At 36.7% G+C, this 15650-nt stretch overlaps 1 protein-coding gene across 2 annotated transcripts in view; it reads left to right on the forward strand.

Annotated features, from left to right (window-relative positions):
- Positions 1 to 15650, forward strand: part of LOC121382592 — a 142094-nt gene that overhangs the window by 83253 nt on the left and 43191 nt on the right. For both annotated transcript variants that reach the window (XM_041512101.1, XM_041512102.1), the window contains exon 11: positions 5060 to 5185. In XM_041512101.1, the coding sequence (XP_041368035.1) occupies positions 5060 to 5185 (126 nt within the window). The remainder of the gene's footprint in view (positions 1 to 5059; positions 5186 to 15650) is intronic.

The following is a 15650-nucleotide window of genomic DNA, read 5'->3' on the forward strand; positions in this document are numbered from 1 at the left end:
TCAGAATTACCAAATGTTTAACATCCAATAGCCGATGATTAATTAGGTGCTATCCTGTCTGTGAGATGATGCATACATATATTTTGTCATTATATTTCACCTTGTACGGGTACTCGAGTCCTGTGAACGGACTCGAGTGTTGCTAGACTTGGCCTGGGCTCGAGTCCTCGTGGAGACCCTATTTGATATCACTTCAAGACACCTTAAACCCTGGACTCGATCACTGGCGTTGTCAGAGACTGGACACAGCCGTGACATGTCTCAACGTTGAATGGATACAAGTATGATAAATCTGTTTGAAATTACAATCATCAACCCGTGCACTTATTAGGTACCATGGTAACTGATGACCCACGATATCGCATGACGGTATGGTAAGTTGTTTCATGCATTTTGTGATTACACAGTTTTATTAAAAGTTACCAGTGCTGTAGGCCTACAGAGGAAAAAGTATTGTGTAATCGTAACTCCAGTTATCTCATACATTGTCGGTTTATTTTCCCAAAACAATAACACGTGTGATCTCAACAAAACAATCAAGGATTTCTCAAATGTAACATGCACAGAGCAGCAGATCATTGGATTTTTTCCCCCGCATTTAAAGGTGAAGGTCATTGTAAGAAGCCGCGGTACAATGTTTGTTGTTGGCTACTGCTCTAACAAGTACCGAGTATATAGCATTTGTTAATGTATATGAACTCCTGAGAATGGCTAATAAATGGAATATCCAAGAATAAACACAAAATTTAACAGTTGTTATTTAATTATTTCAGTGTTTCAATTAATTGCGAACATATTAATTTGGTTGATTTTAGCATTGGTCCGTCCGATAATAAACATTAAAATAATTTATCATGAAAAATATCAATAGCTAATAATAATTTTGCAATTTTTCTGCCTCTTCCTTCTATTGTTTTTCAGATTCTTTCAGTCTTCGTTTTTTTGTAGGCATATGTTTAATTTGGAAACAAATTGAGCCGCGGGAATCTGTTTCGGCAATTCACTTTTTTTTCATAACTGTACGACTTTTGGCAATTCACAGGTTATTTTTTGTAATGCTGTACGTTTCAACTAATTTATAATTTGTTATGTTCGATTTTCAGTTACAATACATGACCATGACCAAACTATAGAAAAACTACCGGTACTGAGGAACATCGAATTTGTTCCTGTTTTATTTTTTAAATTAAAAAACTGCAATCAGCCATTTTGGGTTAAACAGTTGTCAACTTGTAAAAAACTAAACACATACAAAAGGGACACCATGGCAGATATTTAAAAGGGCATGGTTATTGATAGCCGTAAAGTAACTGGCATTTTGAGGCATCACAGCAAAGGCACAAAGCAGTACGGCAAATGCTGTGGAGCCATCGTGAATTTCGAAGCCTGAACACAAAAAAAGGACCAAAGTTTACAGGTTTTTTAATGCAAAAAAGTATCACAGTGAAAAGTAAAAAAGGACCACACCAATCAGGATCCATCCAGTCTCATTACTGATATTAATAAAACTATTAAAGAAAATAATTGTCACATTCTAGAGTACCCACAAACTATAGTTGAATAAATTTACCATTTATTCATAAGCTATGTATTACACACTCACACACACCAGTCACATACACAAACATACACACACATACACACACACACACACACACACACACATACACACCAGTCACATACACACACACACCAGTCACATGTGTACAGGTAGTCGCGTATGTGTGCTGGCCCCACATGATAATGTGAAAAAAAAATGTTTAAGCATTTTTAGTTTAAAAAACAAAAACCATAACGTCAGTTAGTAGTGATTATCGTAGTAGTCTTTTGTCAAAAGATGATATCTGCAGATTCTACTCTACATGTATATGGTCCAAGCTTTCCTGTGGGCTATGAATTTGTTTTTCCAAGCTGTTAATTCGTAGATGTTCTGTAGTCGCTGCCACAGGAAATGCTATGGAATTTACTACAGACTATTTATTTCTGAACCGATTGATTTGTAAGTTGCAAAAAAAAAAAGGAGTATTTTTTATTGTTTCTAAAACGCCTGTACTTGTCTTCTTACGTCAAACCAAAGTAAAATTATTGATGAAAAACAGTTATGTAGAGTGATAGGAGGAACTACATGTATAGCTGTAACGTCTGTCACAGTAATTTATTGACATGACACAATTATTTATTATCGTTGAATATATCAAACAGTATTCACATATCGGTATTGCAAAAACACAAATTGAATGGTTTCGAACATGCACTGATTTTTCATATTCTGGACCCATGTGTCAGCTTGGGACAAAACATGCACCGAAATTGAAATTCTCAAAAGCGTCAGTATCATACTGTTTGATTACCGGCGAGTAACCAGCTCTGGTGTGACATCACACGTCAGTACATAACTCGGGGTGTAGTTTCAAGTGGGTTTTTCCAGAGAGGGCTAAAAATGCTATCAATTATTACGAATACTATAGAATCTCATTGGCTCGAACGTCCAACAGTAAAACCTACCGGTATTCTCGAACCAAGAACAAAGTCCTGATTTTTCTCTCTATTAAACCTTTTTATTTTGGTGCTGATTGGTCGAATGCCCCTGGGGTCGAACAGAAGCTTTCTCTCAAACCAGTTTATTTGTCTGAACTGTACTTTAATTTTTTCTCAACATTATCAATATGTCGCAAAAGATTCTACAACAGCATAATAAAGAACGATTTTTGAAATTAATAAATATTTATAAATAGACTGCCAGTGTGTTTGTTATTTGTTCATTTAATGGTGATAAATAATAATAGTTACAAATATGTATCTCATCCGACATTTGACGGCGACTTCGTTACTCATGAGTCATTCGGAGAATCTCGCCCAAGCCAGTTTTACAGAAATATGCGAGGTGTTCCGATTGGTTTTTGTGTTACAGAAGCACCTGACAACGGCCGAATGCATGGCTCGAACTACCAGATGGGTCGAACAGACTTTGACGCACTGACAGTGTTCGAGCCAGTGAGATTCTACTGCATATAAAAAACGACTTTTCGAATCTTTTTAAAATTAGGTATGATTCATATACATTGTAAACGTGATATATAGGTACCAAAAGATAGCAAAATGCTTGTTTCATTACAGAGGCACTTTAACAAGCAACCTCAGCACAATCCCGTGTAATACACCTCCTCGCTCACTACACAATCACACCGACTCTCCGGCCAAAATGAGCACAATCCCGTGCAATACACATCCTCACTCACTACACAATCACACCGACTCTCCGGCCAAACTCAGCACAAGCCTGTGTAATACGCGTCCTAGCTCACTACACAATCACACCGACTCTCCGGCCAAACTCAGCACAATCTCGTGTAATACGCGTCCTCGCTCACTACACAATCACACCGACTCTCCGGCCAAATTCTCACCAAATAAAATCAGTCAGTCGTAATAAATTCCACTTATACAATATTTAATCAACAATAAAAAAACAGCAACAAAATAAACATACCATATTTTATCAACAATAAACCTTGTCCACAGTAACCCTTGGATCTTAACCATATTAACGTCTGTTTCAGGGGTACTGGACAAAGTATTTGATCAACAACAAACCTTGTCCACAGTAACCCTTGGATCTTAACCATATTAACGTCTGTTTCAGGGGTACTGGACAAAGTATTTGATCAACAACAAACCTTGTCCACAGTAACCCTTGGATCTTAACCATATTAACGTCTGTTTCAGGGGTACTGGACAAAGTATTTGATCAACAACAAACCTTGTCCACAGTAACCCTTGGATCTTAACCATATTAACGTCTGTTTCAGGGGTACTGGACAAAGTATTTTATGAACAATAAACCTTGTCCACAGTAACCCTTGGATCTTAACCATATTAACGTCTGTTTCAGGGGTACTGGACAAAGTATTTGATCAACAACAAACCTTGTCCACAGTAACCCTTGGATCTTAACCATATTAACGTCTGTTTCAGGGGTACTGGACAAAGTATTTGATCAACAACAAACCTTGTCCACAGTAACCCTTGGATCTTAACCATATTAACGTCTGTTTCAGGGGTACTGGACAAAGTATTTGATGAACAACAAACCTTGTCCACAGTAACCCTTGGATCTTAACCATATTAACGTCTGTTTCAGGGGTACTGGACTAAGTATTTGATGAACAATAAACCTTGTCCACAGTAACCCTTGGATCTTAACCATATTAACGTCTGTTTCAGGGGTACTGGACAAAGTATTTGATGAACATTAAACCTTGTCCACGGTAACCCTTGGATCTTAACCATATTAACGTCTGTTTCAGGGGTACTGGACAAAGTATTTGATGAACAATAAACCTTGTCCACAGTAACCCTTGGATCTTAACCATATTAACGTCTGTTTCAGGGGTACTGGACAAAGTATTTGATGAACAACAAACCTTGTCCACAGTAACCCTTGGATCTTAACCATATTAACGTCTGTTTCAGGGGTACTGGACAAAGTATTTGAACACAATAAACCTTGTCCACAGTAACCCTTGGATCTTAACCATATTAACGTCTGTTTCAGGGGTACTGGACAAAGTATTTGATGAACAATAAACCTTGTCCACAGTAACCCTTGGATCTTAACCATATTAACGTCTGTTTCAGGGGTACTGGACAAAGTATTTGATGAACAATAAACCTTGTCCACAGTAACCCTTGGATCTTAACCATATTAACGTCTGTTTCAGGGGTACTGGACAAAGTATTTGAACACAATATGGGACATTGTAATTTTCACCATGTGTTAAATGTCGTCAATAAAACAAATAGCTAATTATAATGTGTATGCATGAGTGTATGATAACAATTCAAATTGTAATATTATTTATAGTGCATCTGGTGTCAAATCTCCATTACCAAATTGTGTGAAAATGCAACACATGCAGCCACACAAATTTAAGACATTTCTGTACTCTCAGGTTCCCAGAGTATGATTAGTTATTAAGCCTTCTGCAGTTAGGGAACACACATGCATGTGCATACAGCAGTTTTTTGCTACATTAACAATCTTTTCTTTGCTTATTAGAGAGACATGTAGATGTTTGTCCACAGAGAACATGTGACCATGAATGCATCCCAAATCCTGAAGGTCACGTCTGTATATGTAACAGAAATTACCACCTGTTTATTGATGGAAGGTCTTGTGTCAAAGGTAATGTACAGTGCATGTTTAATAATTTATGTCAAATACCATTAGCATCAATCCATGTGAAGTGATGCATCCCCTCATGCATCGTTGAAAGCCAAGGTACCACATATATACTTACCCACATAAAGCGATCCAGACTACTATACCATTAGCATCAATCCATGTGAAGTGATGCATCCCCTCATGCATCGTTGAAAGCCAAGGTACCACATATATACTTACCCACATAAGTCGATCCAGACTACTATACCATTAGCATCAATCCATGTGAAGTCATGCATCCCCTCATGCATCGTTGAAAGCCAAGGTACCACATATATACTTACCCACATAAGTCGATCCAGACTACTATACCATTAGCATCAATCCATGTGAAGTCATGCATCCCCTCATGCATCGTTGAAAGCCAAGGTACCACATATATACTTACCCACATAAAGCGATCCAGACTACTATACCATTAGCATCAATCCATGTGAAGTCATGCATCCCCTCATGCATCGTTGAAAGCCAAGGTACCACATATATACTTACCCACATAAGTCGATCCAGACTACTATACCATTAGCATCAATCCATGTGAAGTCATGCATCCCCTCATGCATCGTTGAAAGCCAAGGTACCACATATATACTTACCCACATAAGTCGATCCAGACTACTATACCATTAGCATCAATCCATGTGAAGTGATGCATCCCCTCATGCATCGTTGAAAGCCAAGGTACCACATATATACTTACCCACATAAAGCGATCCAGACTACTATACCATTAGCATCAATCCATGTGAAGTCATGCATCCCCTCATGCATCCTCGCAAGCCAAGGTACCACATATATACTTACCCACATAAAGCGATCCAGACTACTAGCACCTTCTTTAGGAAATAAATGTGAAACAGTGATTATGTCCCTTACATTTTATCATCACTGACCAATCACATGGGGCTTAACTTTAGACAAGAAAGAAAGGGAGCTGTTCAAATCGTACCCAAAACAAAACCACCCACTTTTGGTCGAACCGTATCTAGTTCAAACAGCAGTTTGAAGAGAGTAAATAAACATTTGTTTAATGTCAATTTCGTTTGAAGAAGTTTAACCCTTATCGTGCCGTTGACGTGTATACACGTCAAGCGTCATCACAATGACGTCACTTTGCATTGTTTTCATTTAAAAATCGTTATCTAAATTAATTGTTGACATTTTTGTCAAAAACAAAGTAAGAAAATGTCAATAAATAGTCTTAGAATGACATATCCAAATATTTGCTAAATTGCTGTTGTACATCTTACGTTTTTTTTTAAACAAAAATGACCCGTCAAATGGCGCGTGCTATTGTTTGTTATTGTTTCTTGTCTTTTTGGTAGCGGTTTCTTTTATCTCTACAAAGTTGTCATAATATACTATTATATATGAACTACATTATGACAGTTGCATTAAATTAGAAAAAGTATCACTTTTAATGCCTAAAAAAGGTACAAACACAATCAAATAATTGTAATCCGACGGCATAAACAGTCGTCGAAAAGCGCCATTTCCCTGTTTCTATTTATAAACAACAGGTCATGTGACAGCACATTTCCCGCCATACAATTTGACAGCAGTAGTACACATTGCTTGCATGTGCGGCTAACTGTTTTCATTAATAATTACAACGTGGTTACTTATACTACAGCAGACGATATTCTAACTAACTATGTTTACTTGAACAGTTACGTCGACTATATGATCGAATACGCACATGTGCTCGGTGTTCGTCGTTGTTTTGTTGTGTGTTGTTTTTCTGCCAGTTTTTCCTTTTCAACATTCACATTAGTATTAATCACTACTGAGTGGATATATATTTGTTCTCATTTTTAAAAAATGAATTATAAATGATAGGTTATGAATATCTCCTGAAGTAGTCTGCAGAATACCGTGACCTACATTATTTTCAATAACCAATCACAAAACATTCTCGTTGCGTGTCACACATAATTATGTGGCGCCACCGGTTTTTTGTTTTTATTACTGTACCAGTCGCGGATCCAAGGATTTGGTGTGTGGGGAGGGGTGTGTGTGTGTGCCGTGCATGGCATTTTATGAATAAGCGTATATAAGCAGTGAATTTTTTGTAATAATGGTGGATGACAATCTTTTAAAAATCAGGCATGTGTGCAGGGATTTTAGGTAGGGGTGTCTGGAGAGCGAAGTTTATAGGGGATTTCTGCTCGAGCAGGGACCGGAAAGGGGGGGGGGGGGGGGGTCGACCCATTCCCTGCACACATATCTGCAAATGTTATACAGATAAATTAATCATCATGAGGTAAACTGTAGTTGTGTTGCACTGTTGGATCTACTGTATTTTTATAAATTTATTAGTACCAAAATCTAAAATTTGGGCGAATACGAGAGACATTCGGGCAAATTGAGCTGGCCTGAAACCTTTTCATCATGTACTAGTAGTTCCAACATTTCTCCTACAATACTAGTTGTAATTAAATCAATGTAAAATTGTGTAATGCTTCGTTTGAAACCCTATATTATATATAGCTGGTTAGCGGTAACGCTAAAACTAATAAAAAAAATTAGTTGGTGGTATTTTCGTTTAATTCGGGCACAAATTAGCCTGCCCTTCTCCCTCTCCCACCCCTACAAAACAAAACGGGATCCCGTACGCTTATGATTAGTACATCAGGCCTGTACGGTACCAATTGGTGTGGATGCGTCGGGGGTATACACACCCTTACCACGAGTTCCAATTTTTTTTCCATGCAACAGTTATCGACCGTTTTTTAGAACATCGACACGGTCCTTTTTCGTGTTACGCAACACCCCAAAAAAAATCGTGCGTTAACTATATGGACCTATATAAAATGTGAAAATTACAGTAGGATAATGGTTTGCAATAGATTCAGAGTAAGTTATCACGTTTTTTATTTTAAAAATACGGTAATAACTAAATTTTTTAAAATAACAATTAAAAAGAAAAACATTCCACGTACTTTAGCAGGGCGGACACTGTTGTGTAGGCAACGACCCGAAACATTGTTTTTGTCTCAAAAATCGTTAAACAAATTATTTAATGCAATTAAAATGTTGTATTCTGGATGTAATAATCACAAATCATAAAACGATCCTATATTGTTGATAAAAATATCAAAGAAAAATCGCAAAAACTTGGAAGTGTAGTTGACCTATATTATCGACCCTTGACCCAAATACATTACTTTGCGGGACCAACTGCCAGTGATTTCTTCTTCTTTCACTCCGTCAATAAACATGTCAGAAGAAGTTGCACAAATATAAATTCATGATTCCGATAATAATGTTTTAAACATTTACTTGTGTGACATCTCAAGTGACCTATTGCGGTATGGAGCACATTTTCTACGTCCGCTCGGACTACTGTGCGTCACGCGTTTCACGTTTTTGACTTTTTAATCAGTTCCAACTACATTGTGTGCCACACATAAACACATTCTGACCTCCCTCTCCATGGGCCTAAGCGACAGGGCACAAAATTAAAAAAATATATATATATGAATCGGCATAGGCCTAAGCGTACGGGCTCTCATTTTTGTTGGGCATGCAGGCACATTTCTGCCAGAGTTGAACGAAAATCCCTGAATCTAGATAACAACAATTATTATTCATATTAGCTTTACTGCCAAACAGCAGGGTCTCAGCTAACGGGTACAGGCAATGGTGTGTGTGTGTGTTTTATTTTTTATTTAACGACACCACTAGAGCACACTTATTAATCATCGGCTATTGGATGTCAAACATTTGGTAATTTTTACATACTAGTAGTCTTAGGAGAAAACCCCCAACATTTTTCCATTAGTAGCAAGACATCTTTTATATACACCATCCCAAAGACAGGATAGTTACCACAGCCTTTGATATACCAGTCATGGAGCATGGCTGAAACGAGAAATAGCCCAGTGAGCCCGCCGATGGGAATCAATCCCAAACCAACTGCGCTTTACCACTGGGCTGCATCCCTTCCATGCTGGTTTGGGAGGATGCATTTGGGGGGGGGGGGGGGGGGGGGGGGGGGTGTTATTAAAATAATAGGTTTATTTACTGATGTTTTAAGTGTGTAACTTTCCTGAAATGACTGCAAAATGGTGTCTTGCACCTTCCATGCTCATTGGTTCATTGTTTAAATCCTAGTTACAGCCCTGAAAAGCTATATAGGGTTGCAAATGAATCACTACATATTTTTACATGGATTACAACTAATACTGTGTCAGAGTAAAATGATGGAAATACATGGTTAAAAGGTTTTAGGCCAGCTCATTTGCCCGAAATGCTATACCTGGATAGTATTCAAATAATATATAAAGGCAAATAGATGACCAGTGTATATAACTTGTGAATGTCCCCTAGGTGGGGATGGAGGTCACAAGAGTTATATAGAAATTGCATATTCGTGACCCATTTCCTTGTGAATTTGGTCATTCTACCCCTCTCCTAAAGGTGGGGCACAAATAGGGGAAATTAAGCCAATTATCGTGTCCAGGAATACCATACAAATATCAATTTTGCGAATTTCGTTAAGGTCGTGTCCCCTACCCCCCCCCCCCCCCCCCCTCAGGTAGGAGACAAATTCATTAAACCATCTATCATATAGACAAATGCATTTAAACTATTATGTTTTCAGAAATACTAGACCATTTCCAACCAAATTTATTTGATAGTTGCTCTCACCCATGGAAAACCCAAAACCATGAATTTGGTCATTTTAATCCCCCTAGGAAAATGGGTGCTCCGCACTCCATGTGTTTGGTAGTTGTGGTCAGCAATTTACTCAGGTGACCGTTTAGATCTATTTTGTATCATGCATAAGTGTTTAACACTGGATACACATTATGTATACGGTACATATCGAATTTTAATTAGGGCTCACATGTTGATGTTTGTTTCTTTGGGTTTAAAACATTTTTTAGATGAATGGACAATTTTTTTTTTTTTTTTACAATTGTGACCGTGTGAAGCACTATGGCAAGTATCTTGTGTCGCAATAAATTACGGAAATGCATAAAATCCTTTTTACTATTTCTATTATTCTAATATCAGTGTCCAGGGTTTCTGCCAGAGGGTATGAAGGGTAAAATTATGTACCCTAAAATCTTGAGAATTAATGGATACGTTTTAATAATTTTTAGAATGATTATAGTAAGATAGCTGCTGCTTAAAGTGTGTACATGAAATACAGTGTCCAATTTAAAAAGATTCCAAACGTCATAACCACCTAGTAGCGGCAGTTATGATGTGGAGTTTTCAAGTACCCTCAAATTATTGATTACTGGTGTCCTTTACTTTTGACCGTATGACCCAAAAGTTGCATGCACACAGCAAATAGTATCCAGTTTTACATACCTTACCATGGTAACCAATAGTTTGCATTGGTTACCATGGTAACAGTTTCGATCTGGGTACCATGGTAACATATAGTTTTGAACTGATTACCATGGTAACAGAATTAATAAGCTTCATATATCTTTTCTACAGGCATAGTACAATTGTGTCACTATACATTGTTGTTTTTTCTCAGTCCTTGAAAATGATATTTTTTTAGAAATGTTCTGTTTTGCATTGGTTACCGTGGTAACAGAATTCACAATTTTCACCCATCTCTTGTAAACAGCTGGGAGCTTATTATTACATCATTATACAGTGATTTGTATTCAAATAAATTCATTTAAAACATTTCATATGGGAAACGGTTCCTCTTTTTGCATTGGTTACCATGGTAACAGAATTAATTATGTTCATTTGAAAATGACAGGAAGTGAAAGGGCATATACCTTTTTTTAAATCTTGTGTCATTTGACAAAGATATATAAAGTAATAGAGATAGTATACATATTTTTAGTGTCAAGTTACAAAAATGCGTTGATGGTAGTATGTGCATTTGACCCTATTATTCAAAAATAAAATTGGCTGTCTACTTAATTCTTTTTCTAAATCGAGTAGTATGGTTAATAGATCACACCATAGACTTAAATTAAAAGCAAAATATTAATTTTTAATTAAAGTTTTCATAATTATAAATGAAAATATGGTATATTGAAATTTGCAGGTGTTGCCATGGTAACATAAATAATATAACTGACTATAAAATGTTAGCCTTACGTAGGTGGATATTCTTAGTATATATGTGTGTAATTTCATGCTGAAATGTCAACTGATTTTAATAATATTACCAGAAATGTATAATAGTTAATGTTGGAAATTATGTTCATAATTTACAAAAATGTGTTGATAGCCGAATGCGCATCTGACTCTATTTTTCAGAAAAAACGTGGTTGTCAACTTAATTTTTTCTTTACATCAAGCAGTATGGTTAATAAATCACAGCATAGACTTAAATTAAAAGAAAAATATTAGTTTTTAATTAAAGTTTTCATAATTATTAATGAAAATATGGTATATTGAAATTTACAGGTGTTGCCATGGTAACATAAATAATATAACTGACTATAAAATGTTAGCGTTACGTAGGTGGATATTCTTAGTATATATGTGTGTAATTTCATGCTGAAATGTCAACTGATTTTAATAATATTACTAAAAATGTATAATAGTTAATGTTGGACATTATCTTCATAATTTACAAAAAAGCGTTGATGACAGTATGTGCATTGCACCCTATTATTCTGAAAAAAATGGCAGTCTGCTTAATTTTTTCTTTAAATCAATCACTATGCTTAATAAATCACAGCATACACTTAAATTAAAAAAAAAATAGTAGTGTTTTATTCATGTTTTCTTAATTATTAATGAAAAAATTGTATATTGAAATTTGCAGCTGTTGCCATGGTAACATAAATAAAATAACCATCTACAAAATGCTATCATTACGTAGGTGGATCATTATGGTATATATGGGTGTAATTTCATGTTAAAATGCCCATGGATTTTAATAAAATTACTAGAAATGTAGAACAGGTGAAAATTCTTTAAATTTAGCAAAAAGAATGCGGCAGGGTAAGGGTTAAGAATCATTATATATATAAAAATCTCCAAAATATCAAAAATTCCCACTCCTTTCATGAATTTCAAATGTCAACCTGTTCAATAATAATAATAATCTATAACAGAATTCGCTGGTTGGAAAATACATTACATATTATTAACAATTTAGTCTGACGTAAGACTATATGAATCTATAACAGAATTCACTGTTTGGAAAATACATTACATATTATTAACAATTTAGTCTGACGTACGGCTATATGAATCTATAACAGAATTCGCTGGTTGGAAAATCCATTACATATTATTAACAATTTAGTCTGACGTACGGCTATATGAATCTATAACAGAATTCGCTGGTTGGAAAATCCATTACATATTATTAACAATTTAGTCTGATGTACGGCTATATGAATCTATAACAGAATTCGCTGGTTGGAAAATCCATTACATATTATTAACAATTTAGTCTGACGTACGGCTATATGAATCTATAACAGAATTCGCTGGTTGAAAAATACATTACATATTATTCAGTGTTCGAGATTACATTTTTTTGCCAGTATCCCAGTTGGATACTAACATTTCAAAATCTGGTATCCCACCTGAAAATTTAGTATTATATGGCATCCCGGTGGGATACTGGGTTCTTGAAGTCTGGTATCCAAAATTAAATTCTGGTATCCCCGGGATATTGGGATACCGTTAATCTCTAACACTGTTATTAACTATTTAGTCTGACGTACGGCTATATGAATCTATAACAGAATTCGCTGTTTAGAAAATACATTACGTATTATTAACAATTTAGTCTGACGTAAGGCTATATGAATCTATAACAGAATTCACTATTTGGAAATATTGCTCATTTTATTAATTTATTGTTATAAACATCATGGTAAATTAAAACCTCGTACAAAATACATAATTACTACTTTTTGCATAATTTTATATTAATAAAAAATTAATAAAAGATATGGTTGGTACGTTTTGACAAAAAATGTACTGTAAAAGAAGTCTGGCTTCCCCCATTTACAATGACATGTATGATTGTATCTGTTTTCGTCTCTTTTTTTTTGTAGGGTATTTCTTTCCTTGTGGGAAATTAAGCACTACCTGAATCCCCATAAAAACTTTACTTACCCAAGTCTATAATCTTTCTGCATAATTTCCTGCACGTGTATATGCTACTGATTTAGGTTTTTTTTTATATATATAAAAAATACATTGAGGGGTTATACGTTTATAACTTTGTGCTGACATATTTCCAATTAAAAAGTCCATAAATACATAAAATAATGTTCATATGTGAAGGAATATGATTTATTTTGTAGTTTGTTTAGGCTTTATGATATTGTAGAGCAGTTAGTTTAAAATTATGCAAATATATAAATTACATGCATTTTATTGTTGTTAAAAACAAATCAGCTGTCACAATCAGTTTTTAATTTTTCAAAATTACCGTGACTTTCCACCATTGTTATTAAATAACTAAACACTTTTCCAATTCAAATATTATTCCCAGGTATTTCCCACAGAAAATGACAGTAAATTGGTCATATGTAGTCTCTATTAATCTGTTTCCATTTCAAGTTTTCTTAATTCCTGTCAGTGACATGTGCAATGTAGTGGGAAATATAAATGAATGAATGCATTATATATGATAACTTTATATGTCAACTTGTGTGATAATTTGAAGTGTTATTATGCCACTTCTTGATAACATCTTCATTGCTAGTATGATAACTATGTGGTGTTGCTGTATCCCGTATCAAATCCTGTAGACAACAATAATAACATATGTGGCTAAAACTCCTATTTGCAGTGTATCAATCGACATAAACGCCATGGTTATAAATACTACCACCCCTCGCCCTTAAAGTAAATCAGAAAAAATAGGGGGTCACTACCCTAGTTCCGCACAAAAATTTTGTACTTTTTTGTACAGGTACCCCATACATGTTTCAAGCACAACCTTCTGATAGCACACTACTAGTACCCCCACCCCATCCCCACTTTCAAATACACTCCACTGTCTCTCTCTCTTTCACACACACACACCATAACCTTCTGATAGCACACTACTAGTACCCCCACCCCATCCCCACTTTCAAATACACTCCGCTGTCTCTCTGTCTTTCACACACACACACCATAACCTTCTGATAGCACACTACTAGTACCCCCACCCCATCCCCACTTTCAAATACACTCCACTGTCTCTCTCTCTTTCACACACACACACCATAACCTTCTGATAGCACACTACTAGTACCCCCACCCCATCTCCACTTTCAAATACACTCCGCTGTCTCTCTGTCTTTCACACACACACCATAACCTTCTGATAGCACACTACTAGTACCCCCACCCCATCCCCACTTTCAAATACACTCCACTGTCTCTCTCTCTTTCACACACACACACCATAACCTTCTGATAGCACACTACTAGTACCCCCACCCCATCCCCACTTTCAAATACACTCCACTGTCTCTCTCTCTTACACACACACACACCATAACCTTCTGATAGCACACTACTAGTACCCCCACCCCATCCCCACTTTCAAATACACTCCGCTGTCTCTCTGTCTTTCACACACACACCACAACCTTTGATAGCACAATACTAGTACCCCCACCCATCCCCACTTTCAAATACACTCAGCTCTCTCTCTCTCTCTCTCTCTCTCTCTCTCTCTCTCTCTCTCTCTCTCTCTCTCTCTCTCTCTCTCTCTCTCACACACACCATAACCTTCTGATAGCACACTACTAGTACCCCCACCCCATCCCCACTTTCAAATACACTCCACTGTCTGTCTCTCTTTCACACACTCACCACAACCTTCTGATAGCACACTACTAGTACCCCCACCCCATCCCCACTTTCAAATACACTCCACTGTCTCTCTCTCTTTCACACACTCACCACAACCTTCTGATAGCACACTACTAGTACCCCCACCCCATCCCCACTTTCAAATACACTCCGCTGTCTCTCTGTCTTTCACACACACACACCATAACCTTCTAATAGCACACTACTAGTACCCCCACCCCATCCCCACTTTCAAATACACTCCACTGTCTCTCTCTCTTTCACACACACACACCATAACCTTCTGATAGCACACTACTAGTACCCCCACCCCATCCCCACTTTCAAATACACTCCGCTGTCTCTCTGTCTTTCACACACACACCACAACCTTCTGATAGCACACTACTAGTACCCCCACCCCATCCCCACTTTCAAATACACTCCGCTGTCTCTCTCTCTCTCTCTCTCTCTCTCTCTCTCTCTCTCTCTTTCACACACACACACACACCACAACCTTTTAACTGTCAGCACACTACTAGTACCCCCACCCCATCTCCACTTTCAAATACACTCTACTGTCTCTCTCTCTCTCTCTTTCACACACACACACACCACAACCTTTTAACTGTCAGCACACTACTAGTACCCCCACCCCATCTCCACTTTCAAATACATCTAC

The sequence above is a fragment of the Gigantopelta aegis genome, chromosome 10 (assembly GCF_016097555.1).
Source record: "Gigantopelta aegis isolate Gae_Host chromosome 10, Gae_host_genome, whole genome shotgun sequence".
Classification (NCBI taxonomy): domain Eukaryota; kingdom Metazoa; phylum Mollusca; class Gastropoda; order Neomphalida; family Peltospiridae; genus Gigantopelta; species Gigantopelta aegis.